This window comes from Brachyistius frenatus, unplaced genomic scaffold (assembly GCF_029030835.1).
Source record: "Brachyistius frenatus isolate BFR_SWC_R1_liver_20210118 unplaced genomic scaffold, ASM2903083v1 Contig_8, whole genome shotgun sequence".
Lineage (NCBI taxonomy): Eukaryota > Metazoa > Chordata > Actinopteri > Embiotocidae > Brachyistius > Brachyistius frenatus.
The window spans coordinates 1,148,889-1,163,164 of NW_027210607.1; the positions used below are offsets into that span (position 1 = coordinate 1,148,889).

At 42.2% G+C, this 14,276-nt stretch overlaps 1 protein-coding gene across 3 annotated transcripts in view; it reads left to right on the forward strand.

Moving 5' to 3' along the window:
* Positions 1-14,276, forward strand: part of fancl (FA complementation group L) — a 29,713-nt gene that overhangs the window by 15,250 nt on the left and 187 nt on the right. For 2 of the 3 annotated variants that reach the window (XM_069689852.1, XM_069689851.1), the window contains 7 exons: positions 843-911; positions 6,195-6,345; positions 6,504-6,587; positions 8,507-8,552; positions 10,314-10,395; positions 11,416-11,532; positions 13,894-13,965. In XM_069689852.1, coding sequence (XP_069545953.1) covers positions 843-911; positions 6,195-6,345; positions 6,504-6,587; positions 8,507-8,552; positions 10,314-10,395; positions 11,416-11,532; positions 13,894-13,965 — 621 coding nt within the window. The remainder of the gene's footprint in view (positions 1-842; positions 912-6,194; positions 6,346-6,503; positions 6,588-8,506; positions 8,553-10,313; positions 10,396-11,415; positions 11,533-13,893; positions 13,966-14,276) is intronic. The other variant, XM_069689853.1, reaches the window with a different exon arrangement.

The window sequence follows — 14,276 nt, forward strand, 5'->3', positions numbered from 1 at the left end:
GTGCAAACTGCTTCAGCATGTCGAGAAGTCCAAATCTTGACAGGCCTGCCATGCCTAATTACTGTCGCTAAGCTATGATAGAACTGTTCAAGCACTCTCAGTGACATATAATACTTTGTGCAAAAATTCCTCGCAAGCTACTAGTAGCCCGGGACCCGTTTCTGAGTAGCTCACTGAAGGTTCGAGCGATGTGCGAACCCGATCGATCGACGAGTGGACAACCTTCCCCTCGCTCTCCTTCACCTGTGTCCGCTCAGCACTGTGTGAGTGTAACAGAGGAGAACAGGCAGAGTCGAGCTCTGGTCTGATCAGAAACACGCAGAGATCAGAGGACAGAAACGCAACCGGGAACGTGCCTGCAAAACGCAGCGGAGACTCTCAAACTGATCTGGAAAGAAACGGGTGCTCATTAATTAGGTAAATAACAAATCAAATATTTTTGGCTGGACCACAACATAAACCAGTGACCACAACACGGTCACTTAACAATAGAAAAAACACCAAACACATTGAAAATAATATTCCTATTAAAAAGAGAAGCAGCAGTGTGGTAAGCGTGACTTGACTCGACACTATTCTGAATGTATCAAAGCGAGTTACGTTGTTTTTTTGTTGTTGTTGTTGTTGTTGCTGTTTTTTTGACTGCATCAACAATAAATGAAAACTAGAGTCTGTGAGGTAACAAGGAGATGTTATAGAGAAAGAAATGGCAGGGAGTTTTTATTGTAATGGTTTTGGGGCACATTTCATATATAATCACTGCAGGGATTCAGAGGATCAGTTAGCTTCCATATTTAAATTAAGTTTTAATTTATGCTCAAAACTTATCCCACCTTCTACAGCACCCTGCAGACGCCCCTGAATGCTCAGCTGACCTGCCAGTGCCTCTGGCCATAACCTGGACACCGCAGGTATGTGCACGCGTACAGATACACTATCTATCCACTGACTTTTTACACATTTGAAATGCTGCTCATTGATCACTTAGTGCGTTTTGTTAAAACAAAAACAAAAAAAGAAATGCTTACACTTTGAAAACCTGCTACTGACTTATGAATGTGGGAACTTCACATAACTGTATATCAGTGAAAACTTTTGGACAGGAGCAGAACACTTTGAATACTGGTCAGGAAATCTGTGTTCAGGAGATCAAACATATCACACAGTTAGCGGATGGAGTAAATTCTTTTGTAGTTACAGTTGTTGCAATTAGTTCATATTTATTCTTGTCCTTAAAAAAGCAAGACTTTAACAAGAAAAGTAAAAGCTGAGTGCTTCTTCGTGCCTTTTAGATAAATTTGGTAAATAATTTATTAAAATACCAGTTATTGCCATGCTCTCCTAAATACTGTGAACTGTGTTTTTATTCATGCACCAGATTGCAGTGTCTGTGTTCAGCTTAGAGCAAAAGGGTCAACAGTCCTACTATAGATATCGAATCCAGCTGATTAAGAGCTTGACTTTACAGTAGCGTTCTTTAAATCCTTTCATTTACAATGTGATTGACTGTTGGCTCGGCACATACTCGTACTGTAAAAAGTAGCATTACAACCAGGAACACTGAAAAAGCCATGTCACAAGAATCCGAGAACCAGTCCACTACGCCAACTGTGTCACTTTATTTATGTTGCAAATGTAAATTGGAAAATTCAATTTTGTGAAACCTCAAAGCTTCAGAGTTTTTTAATGTAACGTTTTGAAGCCCTTTGAGACTCACAATCTGATTAAGGCCTACAAGAATACACTTGACTCATTCTCTGCTACCTGTTGCATAATTTGACAGAACACATCTCCAGCCGCTCAGATTGAGTCCTCTATAATTGCCATAAAAGTGCTTTGATGTAAAAACAACGTTGGGCTCTCTGTATCTCTTTGCCTCCTCGTTATTGTTGCTTGCCGTCTTGCTGCTTTTCATCTCTGTCACTGCCTCTCAGTCTGTGTCGCTTACTCACACACACACACACACACACACACACACACACACACACACACACACACACACACACACACACACACACACACACACACACACACACACACACACACACACACACACACACACACACACACACACATACATAAATGTCTTGTTTTGTCTTGTGTATTATATATTTTCTTTTCTTTTTTTTTTACTGTCACTTTGTCCATCATAAAAGAGCTGCTGGTCCATATCTGAGTATTTCGCTGGATCGTTCTTCCTAATGTTCCTCATGTCGACCTTTATGGGGACCAGTTTGAGTTTTAGACCTTTGGAGTGTGAGGAGACAGGAGCTGTGAAACGCATTATGTCAATGAGTTTCATCACAAATGTGTGTGTGTGTGTGTGTGTGTGTGTGTGTGTGTGTGTGTGTGTGTGTGTGTGTGTGTGTGTGTGTGTGTGTGTGTGTGTGTGTGTGTGTGTGTGTGTGTGTGTGTGTGTGTGTTACTGAGCTGATACATGGCAGGCGTACAGTGAGGACCAGCTTAGAACAGCGCTACCGTATGGAGCCTGTCTGCCTGCTGGGCCGTTGATGGATCTCTCCCACACTGCAACATGAAGTGTGCGCGTGTGTGTGTGTGTGTGGGTATATATATATACGGGTGTGTATGTGCTTGCATCTGCCAAGTGTGTTTTTGTCTAATGTGTGTGTGTGTGTGTGTGTGTGTGTGTGTGTGTGTGTGTGTGTGTGTGTGTGTGTGTGTGTGTGTGTGTGTGTGTGTGTTTGGCGGGGGGAAGGGCCTGTCTGTCGGCAGTCCTGACATGTTCATTTGAATGAGTAATTATTGCCTGCTCTGTTGCAGGGCCAAGACTCTGTGCGTTTGTGTGGAACTAGAATGGGAAGAGAAATCAACCTCTGTGTGTGTGTTTTTCTGTGTGTGTGTGTGTGTGTGTGTGTGTGTGTGTGTGTGTGTGTGTGTGTGTGTGTGTGTGTGTGTGTGTGTGTGTGTGTGTGTGTGTGTGTGTGTGTGTGTAGTTTGTGTCCATTGTACCTGCAGGCTGCACAATGGTGATTTTTAACAACCAAAAAGTGCATTTATTAACTGATGAAGGAAGCATTGGGATGAATACAAATGTGAGGGGTGTATGTGCAGTAGACAGCAATGCCCCTGCTGTATACATCATATCATGACTCTACAGTTTTCCTATTGTATTTTGGTTGCTATTGCATTATTTAGTAAATACAAACCTCAGCCTACAATACGTTTCTCAAAATTGCGAACCACAAAATAATTAGACACTGATGTCAGTTAAAAATGTAGGAATTTGATAACGTTAAATAACCAAATGTCAAAGTGAATGATATATATCAAAAACAAACAAAAAAACAACACACTAGTAAAAACAAATGAAGAAGGTTAGGTTTTAATTCAAATAAATAAATATTTGGAACAGCTCATTCAGAAAGAGAGAAAGACAGTGAATAAAAATCAGTATTATTCATACATCATTAATATCCTTCATACCTCTCTAAGCTTAAATACAAGCATCTCTTCTTTTTCTGGCAGACAGTTTCTTCCTCTTCACAGTTACAATATTTCCTGCCGGCCTGAAAAGTCTATCGCTACCTATGGGCTCACGTCCCTTTGCAAAAGCAGCTTTTATTATCGTCCTGCTAAAAACCCCACGCAGCTGTCCGCTTCATGGGACAACTGGCTGCGACAGGTAGAGTTACATCTGCTGCTGATGTCGCCGCCACTATGTTCTCCATCGTTATCCAACGATTCGCCGTACGGAGCACGCGAAAAGCAGCTCGCGCTACTTTCCCTGTGGCTCGGAGCCGCTCGGTCGCGTCGCCGTCCAGCAGCCAGGATGTCAGAACATCCTGCGTTGGAGAAATGTCTCTTTATCCTTCTTAGTAATAAGAAAATGAAAAAACTTCAGCAGACATCTGAATGTACTAGCAGACAGGTGACGCCAGTGGAGCCATGTTAGCTCGCCGCGGAGAGTTTTATGTCACGTGATCGCCTCCTCTGATCGGCCTTTTTAGAGACTGCAGATTTCTTTTTCAGAGCTAATATCGGCCGCTCGCCATCGGTGGCTGGATTGATTGGAGCACCTTTATTCTTAACCTTGGCGGTTTGCAGTCAGGATTGCAGGGAGCCTCCTAAGTTAATCGAATACTGTTGAATAGATCCCAGACCTTGAAAATGCGCCATTGTTACGAGACAATCAACATGTTTTGCTTCATCTGTGAGCGGCCATGAGGTTTTGGCTCATGTGCGTGTATAAAATTGCAAAATCAGAATTTCAAATGTAACGTTATCAATCATGGCCAACAAATACAACATTAGTGTTTGTGACGCAGACACATTTTTACTCTCTTTGTTCATCACAAACAACAGAAACAGTGCAGGTACCTAATGTGTTCACTGACTTACTTTATAGACCATTAATTACTTCACCTGATTGTGCTTTGTACTGTAGAGATTATGACAATGTTGGCAGCTTATAAAACATTTAGACGCAGCCATTAACAGCCACATTATGTGTCTCATCTTTAAATTATATAAATGTATAGGATTGAGTAGTCAGGGGAAAACTATTTTTTTTTTACAATAGAGAACATATCAGATGCTCAGCTAGAAATGTTTTCCAAAAAAAAAGGTCAAAAAACATTTAACAGTATCTGACTAAAGAGGAGTGAATTCTTCATCCTGGCTGCTTTTAGGAGCTAAATCGAGGTCAGTTAAAGATATCATAAATAGAAAAAGAGGACTGATTGAGATGGCCAAGGAGCAAATCTCAGTCTCTTTCATACTTTCCTACAGTCCTACGCTCTCACTCATGTTCTTGTCTGAGATGCAGCAGGAATTCAATTACCAGCTCTTCTGCTTTTCTTCTTTTTTTTTTTTTCTTTTCTTCTTTCTTCTTCTTTCTGAACTGAGCCTAGCGTAGTTATCCTGAGCTGTAACTGTAATCATACCACTGGCATTAATTGGGCTGTAATTGCCGAGGCTCTCAGCACCTGGACGATGCTTAATTGTGTGCACTGTGCTGGCACAATGACCCATCATTTTTGGTTCATTTTTTCCCCCTCATTTTTTCCCTCTCATTCCATCTGTATTGCTCTCCCACACCTCTATTAGCCTCCCTTTCTCTTCTCTCTGTTTGTGTGTGTGTGTGTGTGTGTGTGTGTGTGTGTGTGTGTGTGTGTGTGTGTGTGTGTGTGTGTGTGTGTGTGTGTGTGTGTGTGTGTGTGTGTGTGTGTGTGTGTGTGTGTGTGAGCGTGTGTGTGTGTGTGTGCGCCTTAAGTTGTTAGAGTTTTACCAACTGGTCATTTGCCATCTGCACTTTCTGTTCACGTCGGTTCTCTGAAATGAAACGCGACGGCAGACGCCTTCTGCGTTTGGTTGTATCAAAGACGAACATGCGCAGCGTTTCAGTGTCGGATCTCAGCAGACTAATCATGATATTAACGGATCCTCTCTGCTCTTCTGTCACTTTGTTCTCCTAATAAACTGAATCACAAGTTTTGTCTTTTCACGCAATCGTGGGAGGCGTTTCATACATCACACGTCTATCAACTTTATTTACCTTATTTTTCATTTTTATTATCGATCAGCTGCTGTTTATTGTCTGAATTTAATCGTTTTCTCCGACGATGTAGCACGTTGATAGCACTCTTCATTCATGAGTTAAATACGGCATTGGATGTAGGATGTGGTTGGTTAGCATAGCATAGCATAGCATAGCATAGCATACAGTCAGGAAGCAGAGGGACATTAAAAAAAGCTCACTGTGATGAAAAGCCTTCCGGAATATCGCTTGCTGTTGTTTGCTGAGAAACAATTACAATACATAACCCGCTAAAACCACAAATTGTAGTTTCTGTATAAACAGATCAACAGAGACACCAAAAGAACATTTTAACTTTGTGTATTTCTGAAGTTTAGATGAAGCCAGGCGAGCTGTTTCTCCTGTTTCCGGTCTTTTTGCTAAGCTAATCGCTCCAGGAGTGAACTGACTGTAGACACATGAGCTTGTTATTTATCATCTTATCAAACTCGGAAGGAAAACAACTAAGTGCGTCTTTCAAAAAAAAACATAAATCCAACTTTTGTTTCAAATTTGTGCAAATTGAAAGATAAATCGTAAGTTATCAATATCCACATTTAAATGTATCTGCAATTGAATCCAAATGAAAGCCCGGCTCTATTATCAATGACACAGTGGTTGTTTATGTGTTGTGCTTCGCCTGGTCTGGTTTGTTAAGAGTACCCTGGAGCAGCTCCACAGGCAGTTCCTGCTGGTCTTGAAGTCCCTCACAGAGTTCTGGGACGTCTTGGATGAGATCGACAGCGACACCTGGATTCTGGAGCCAGAAAAGCCCAGCCGGTCCGACACCATGAGGCGGATCGCCATCGGTACTGTGAAACACACGCCCGGCTAATTCCAGTAAAGTTGTCGTACACGCACTGGCACAGTGTCTCTTCAGACTTCACGGGTCACAGGACCCTCAAATTACACTAACGCTCATCACTCCATATGATTTAAAAGAGCGCATCGCCGTCTGTGTGCGCAGGAAACAATGCATCCATCAAAGTGGAGGTGGATCCCAGACACCCGAAGATGCTGCCAGAGTGCTGCCTTCTGGGAGCCGAGCATGGTGGGTAGGACCCCAGAGACATGGCAACACTTCAAAGGGTCTTCTCAGGCAGTGCAAGAGCATAACAAGTGTATCTGCACTATAACACCCCTAAAAGTGACACACTGTGTTATAGCATGGGAAATCCTCTCCTCATTGTGATGCAGTTATCAGGTAACTGTGAGGTTTGTGAGTACATTCAGGATTTGCAGGTGACGAAGCCAGGTGGCAGCCATCAAAAGGAGAAATGCTTGACTTAACTTACCAGACCAGACACAACCTGGTCACACTGTATTCATCCGCTTCTCCTCTTAAAGTAAGTGACGGCTCGAATCAGGGTCGTGCAGCTCACCCAACGTCGTACAGCTTCCCTCAACTCCGGCTCTCTGATCACTACTTTTACCTTCAGAGTTCAGATGTCAAGTAAAGTCTGGTTTGGATTCAGGCTGATACAATCGAGTTAGATTTTTTTTTTAAAGTGTATTGTACTTATGTACTTTTATTAATCTATCAAAAACAGCACATTAGATTGTATTTCTGCCTTTGATAAGTCGAACAAAGGAATACAAATTGTAGCCTTTTCTTTCTGTGTTGTTAGCACACTGAGACATAGAACTTATATTACACTGCATTTATGTCTTTAAAGCCAAACATATGTGAGGTTGCGGACACTGTTTTTAATGAGAAAATCCAAAATGTTGTAACAAAAAAAAAACATACGGAAAAACTATGAAAATCTGTAATTTCCATGTAGGAAATTTGAGAACTGTGCAAACATGAAAAATGTCACCAAACCAGCAAAATGTTTGTACAAATCTCCTCTAGCAGCAAATCCAATGGTTGTTTTATCTAATTATTTGATTTCAGTCCAAATCTAGGATTATTTAACAAAATTAATCATCTTTTAAATTGAACCTCGAGTCTTTAAAATGTCAAAACAATCGTGATAAATGTCCCCGGCTGAGTGTCGCAGACTAAACCCTCATCCTCACCAAAACTAATTGTTTCATCACAAATGTCCCTGACTGTCTGGAGCCTCTTCACAAGGCCCGTGTAACTGTAATCATGTGTGTGTCCTGCGTGTTTTCACACTATAATCTGGCCAGCCGAAGGATCAGCCCAGGCAATAAAGTACAAATTCCGCCTGCGCCGCCATTATTCCGATTATATCAGCACGAAGCCATCGTGAATGTGTGAATGTGTGAATGTGTGAATGTGTGTGTGAATGAAAAAAAAGGGAATAAACGCTTCTTTTTTTTCCTGATCTCCGCACGTCTCGTCTTCAACCGGACCGGTTGTGTTGACTGTTTGGTTGTGTTGTCATGTCAGAGGACCTGCTTCCAGAATGGCACATTTTCATTCTCCCCACGCCGACACCAGGAGCCGGCCACGCCAGCTCCGGCTTCAGCTTTATATTTAAGTCCTCGTCAATTGTCGGCCATTGTTTCTGTAAACCCAAGGTCACACAACTCCTAGCCTGTTGCCTAGCAATGCAACTCAAAAGATATTAAACACATGCACACTTCAGCCACCGAGACGGGGAGGCAGGCGGTGACCCTCCAATACGGGGGGGGTCGCGCAGAAATATTGCTTTTTGCATGTAGGAATAACAAATAGTGAAAGTGATGAGTGCTGCACGGAGACAAAGCTCCCCGGTGGAACAGAGGAACCAATGACGGTTCGCGTCTGACAGCGGCGCCGCCGCCGTCTGCGGGTGAACCGGGCCGTTGTCAAATAAGAGACGCCGTTTGAGGGAGATGCAGAGTGCGATTTTCTTTTAAGGCCGGTCTAATTTTCCTAGGGCTTACATACAACGGCAGCGTATCTGCAGGTGCTTGAAAAGTGTGGAAAACAGAGTCCAAATCAATTTTAGAGGGGTTGTTATTAGTAATACAATTTACACCCCGTTACCAAATAACTCCTTTGTTTTGTCGTTGCAGTGGTGACTCCGCTGAGGAATAAGCTGAACGCCAACATGCACTTGTGGTAAGGGTCTCCGCACCAGTGAGCTTTTATGTGGGTAATTCAGTAGAATCATTTGTTTTTTCAGCAGAATAATATGATTACAAGATTGTCATTTCACTACCTTCCCCGTTTTGTCATGTTAGTGCATCTACTCAAAACGGATTTTACCGCCTCTGTTGCCCGTCGGTTCCCAGCAAAATGTACAACTTTAACTTAGCTCTGTTTTTATATAGACATTAAGCGAAGGCGCTGGATAATGTGAAAGGAGTCGCCGGTAGTGATGAAGCCACGGAGAATCGTCATCTGTCTGCACTTTGCCGCGGCTCCTTCGAACGTTTTAGCATCTTTTGGATCGTGGTTCTGGTTCTTTAGCCAGAACTCTTTTTTTTTTTTTTTTTCAGTCCAGGCTCACGAAGTCGGTTTCCAGCAGCACCGAGTGACCAAACAGCTGGTGGACATTTTACAGTTTATTAAAACACATGCAAATGCAGTGTGTTTTGAGAATCTGTAATATAGCCCTACAAATAATTTGAGGATATTTCAGGGCATTTCTGCGATAATGATGACTAAAATACTGCAAAAATGTTTTTTATTTTTTTTTTTATTTCAAGAACATACAATTACAATATAACTTATGTCAGGATAATTTAGAAAATTTGGCCCCAAAAAAAGAACATATTACTGCAGTTTGTTGTGCATATGATGTAACCAAACCACTTCACAACTAAAGTCACTCCCTTTAGAACGAACTCCTCCAAGCGGTCAGCCATGTTAGTCGTTGCAGTCACTGTCACAATATTGCCATGATTGCAAAAATGTTAATGTCGTATAGTTTGGAAATATTTTCACGTATTGAAAATAAATGTAAAAATGTTATGCATTTGAATTTATTCACAGTTCGGTACAGAACGTCGTTTCTGTGCATTTTGAATAGCATCACACACAACTTCCAAGTGGAAGCTAATGCAGCTTTGTATCTGTTGGTCGTATAAACAGGCAACAGTGTTTTTTTCAACCTCTACATGACATGGCTTTCTACAACCGCTAAAAATGGACTAATGCAGCTTAAATCAAATTAAAAAATTACTTCACTATCAAAATGACAAATTAGATTTGCTCTAAAGGCTAAAAACAAATCGCAGCCCACAGTGTAACTCACTGTGTGCATGTACCAACCGGAGCACTTTAAGAACTTCCCTGAGAATCGTCAGGATTTCCTCAGGATCACAATAATTCAATGACAGTTGTCATAAACATCTGATGTTACAGAGCAAAAAACAGACTGTCAGCAGCTAATTCAGCAAAACAAATTAGGCTAAAAAAGCGAGGTTTGTGTAGGAGCAACTTCCAGCCACCAACTCCATAACAAACTCATTCATTGTCGGTTTGGTAGTTGTGAGTGAATCAGCCTGTAATGTTACCGTCCAACAAAATGATCAGAGTCTCAGTGGAACCACTTCAACTGCTCATGAGTCACTCGGGGAAAAAGACCAAAAACATCACTTTTCATTTTGAAATGAAGCAGAGATTTCAAACATCACCACGGGTTTTAACATTTGCCTCCCTGCATGACATACATCTCAGGAACACCCCCCCCCCCCCACACACACACACACACACCTCTGTAGCAGCTCAAATCTTCTTATTTCTCTATTTTTTTTTTTTTTTTTTTTTTTAATGTACCAATGGTGAAAGTCTCTTAATCATCCCCCAGTGTCTTTGCAGGCTCATTTGCATGTGGTTAATTAGTGTGTGAAGGAGCTGTCTGTGGTCTGCTGGCAGGAACCCGGACTCGAGCGTCTTGCACAACCTCCGGGATGTTTTGGAGATCGAATTCCCGTCACCTGCCACCCACGAAAAATCTGTATGTCACACAGTTGCCCCCTTTCCATTTCAAACATGTCCATTCCCATCACGATTACCTCAAGGAGCTGTGTGTGTGTGTGTGTGTGTGTGTGTGTGTGTGTGTGTGTGTGTGTGTGTGTGTGTGTGTGTGTGTGTGTGTGTGTGTGTGTGTGTGTGTGTGTGTGTGTGTTCACATCTATGCATGTTCGTGTGTCTGTAGGAGCTTCAAGTTATAAGGGGGCGGATGTATACCACTGCTTTTTCTTTTTTCTGTCTATTTCCATATTTGTCTTTCTCTGGCTTGTTGCTTTTCTACGAGGTGGGCACAAATTCTTCTTTAATTGGGTTGTTTACAGATAAGATCATTAGAATAACAAAGATGGCAGAATTCTCGGCACTATCAAACCGCTTTAATCACGCAAAACCATTTATCTTTTTTTTTTTTAAACACTCGGTCTTTCGCCTCCCCTCTCTGCGGATGGGTTGAAAGGGCGTCGTGTTTATCCGCTGTCGAAGCGGTGATTAATGCCTCATCTTCATTAACATTCAGAGGAGTGCAAAAAAAGTTGAGTTGACCAGATGTTGATTTTTTTTTAAATTTTATTTTATTTTACCTGCCATCCTCTCTCTTAATGGATAGCTCTAGAAAAAAAATGGAGCTTCTCATTACGGAAAAATGCAAACGAGAACAGAGAGAGAGAGAGTGTGTGTGTGTGTGTGTGTGTGTGTGTGTGTGTGTGTGTGTGTGTGTGTGTGTGTGTGTGTGTGTGTGTGTGTGTGTGTGTGTGTGTGTGTGTGTGTGTGTGTTGAAGGGGTGATGGTGGGACTGGAGAGAGAGCGGGTGCTACAGGGTGTTTGGTGATGCAGGTTTTATAAGAGGGTGGAGGTTTATCAGGAAGTGCGACTCTCTGGATCTTCAGCATCTGTGACCACTCTGTGTGTGAAAGAGCATTTAAGAAGGCCTGCTGGATACTTGTATTAATTGTTTTCTCTCTGTGTGTGTGTGTGTGTGTGTGTGTGGTGGGGGGGGGGGGCGCAGAGTTTGAACGTCGAGTGTGGCATCTGTTACTCTTATCGTCTTGAGGCTGCCATCCCTGATCAGGTGTGTAATGACCCTCGCTGTGGCCAGCCATTCCACCAGGCATGTCTGTATGAGGTATGGAGACACACACACACACACACACACACACACACACACACACACACACATACACGCATGCACGCACGCACACACAATCTTGTATGGCTATATTATCGCCCCTTCTCCTAACCTTAACCATCGCAACTAAGTGCCTCCCACCAATCGTTACATAACCTGAACCTAATTGTCTAAAACTCAAAATGGTCCTCATAAACACAGTTGTACAAGTACACACACACACACACACACACACACACACACACACACACACACACACACACACACACACACACACACACACACACACACACACACACACACACACACACACACACACACAGAGAGACTGAGCAGCCCACAGAGATTCTCACGTCCACGTCAGCAGGCTTCCCTTCGCTTCAGACACTCTTTACTGCTGAATAATGAAAAGTGATGACAAGAAGAGACAACTTGCTTGTAATGGGGTCAGTGTTGTCCTGCTATTTGAAACTGGACATATAACTGTGCTTGATGTGATTTGATACAGAGATTCAAAATGCACTGTCCCATTGATATTTGATGTTTGAACTGAAAAGAAATACTCAATAATTATTGTTTTATTTTTAGACATTTCTTTGATGAAACCTGAAATTTTTTTAACTTAGCTCAGTTTTAATGTCAGTGGAAACACAACTAAAAACACTAACAAGTTCTTAAGTGACCGGTTGCTAGTAAATAAATGATAAATAGTATAAAGCTCTGGTAAGTCTAATCGATGTCATCGAGTCACTTGGGTTATTGTCGGTCTGAAGATCAGAGGAATTAGAAAGAATTAGCTGCTACTCGTAAAACACCCCCGAATCTCCGATTCAACTCTCAGCAGTCGAGTTGCATTGTGGGTAATGTCAACTGGGCATTGCGGTCTTTCTGCAGGTGACGTCATTTAGTGTGCAGATGTTCCGCCTTCTGAGCAGCCGTCCTCTGTTGGAAAATCATTTTCCCTCGCATCACTTACCGTACTGACCAATGACATCACCAGCGCGAGATGACAGTCCTCCTTTGTGAAATATTTCGGCTTCACTTTTGTACAGTGACTTTTTCAAATAGACATTAAATCTTAAAAAGAAAATAACATCAAATAGTTCATGTGGTCTTTAAATAATTGTGGAATAGCAACTAAATAAACAAAATGCTGTTGGTGAGGTGATGCGTAAGACTTCTTCTGAGTCACATCTGTACTACCAGAGTGACACCGTTCTCTCATGTATTCATATAAATGTACAAAGGTCCCCCTTAAAGGGGTTCTGTTTGGACTCAATCCTTTACAGATGAAGCAGCTGACGGGTTCCTCGGGTTTTAATAGTGCAGTAAACTGAATAGAATACGACCTCAGCTGGTTTTGCGCGAAACATACATTTGACTCCAAATAGCATGAAAACACTCTACATGTGTTTATTACATCCAATCACAGTACAACGTTTCATCAGATCCCCTTCAGAGGGCCTCGTCCAACGGGACGTCCGGCCTGCTGTCGCAGATTCACGTACATCAGCATCACACTCCAAAACAGGAGTTGTGAATTTAATGTTGAAGTCCCAATTGGTCGTTGATCAGACGGTCGTAGGTCTTTTTAATGATTTAATCTAACTGACTTTCAGAAAACGTGAGAAAAATATGAGAGTTTTAGAAGACAGTATTGTAGTTGTGGTTTTTTTTGGAATACTTGAAAGCTACTTGCTATGTTTTTTTTTTCTTCTTTATAATATCCATATTTCATGTCAGGCAGGTCTGCAATAGAAAATATAAAAAAAAAAAGAAGTTGTTTCTTATTTTGGCATAATGTTGTTTTGTTTTAATAACAGTGATGTTTTCATTTACTTAAAGGCTGCAACATTCAAAGTTTTTTTTTTTTTGGTCATATAAAGAGAGTTCATATTAAAAGACTTTAATTTCACTGGATTAGATTTCTAACTGTCGAGCGGCTCGGGTGGAGAACGCGAGTGATCCGTCGCCGATTCAGAGCGGAGACGCAGCTTTCTGCGCGGCACTCGGAGGTGAAGAGGTGGACCGATGCCGCTTCATGAGCTCCATCTTCCATGAGCACGGATCCCTTTGTTTCTATTCTCTGTATTCAGTGAGCCTCTGCATACTGAGATCTCTTTTTCTTTTTTTTTAAAGGCGAGAGAAAAAGGAAAAAAAAAAAAAACCCAGACAGAAGGACATTATAAAAGTTCTACTTCAAAGCCCTCAGTGTGCTTCAAGGTGTCGCATAAGGTTGAATAATGCTTTTACAGAGTGCGGGAAGGAGTGGACATTGAAACAAGTGGTATTATCAGCGATACGTCAGCTCCAAGGTAATGATTTGGTGAAGTAGTGTCTTTCTCTTTTCCCCTCCAGTGGCTGCGGGCGCTCCCCTCCAGCAGGCAGAGCTTCGGCATTGTTTTTGGAGAGTGTCCTTACTGCAGCAAGGTACGTCCGTGCCTCCGATTTGACTGACAGCTGCCTTCGCGGCGCTTCACAAAAGGGCCTCCCTTTGCACACTCGATACATATTCAGCATACTTAATTGCCGCGGCTCCATACGGCGACGTAGCCTTCTTCTTCTTCTCTGGGCGGCCGCCGAGTGCGCTCACAACAATGTGCTGCATTCACGCACTTTTACAGCAGCTACTCCTCGTCTGATAAAGGAGCACGTATGTGATACTGGAAGTCTGTGATTCAGAGTCAAAGACCGTTTTATTTGTGCGTGTGATTTGGAGTCGGAAACGAGAGCCCACTTGA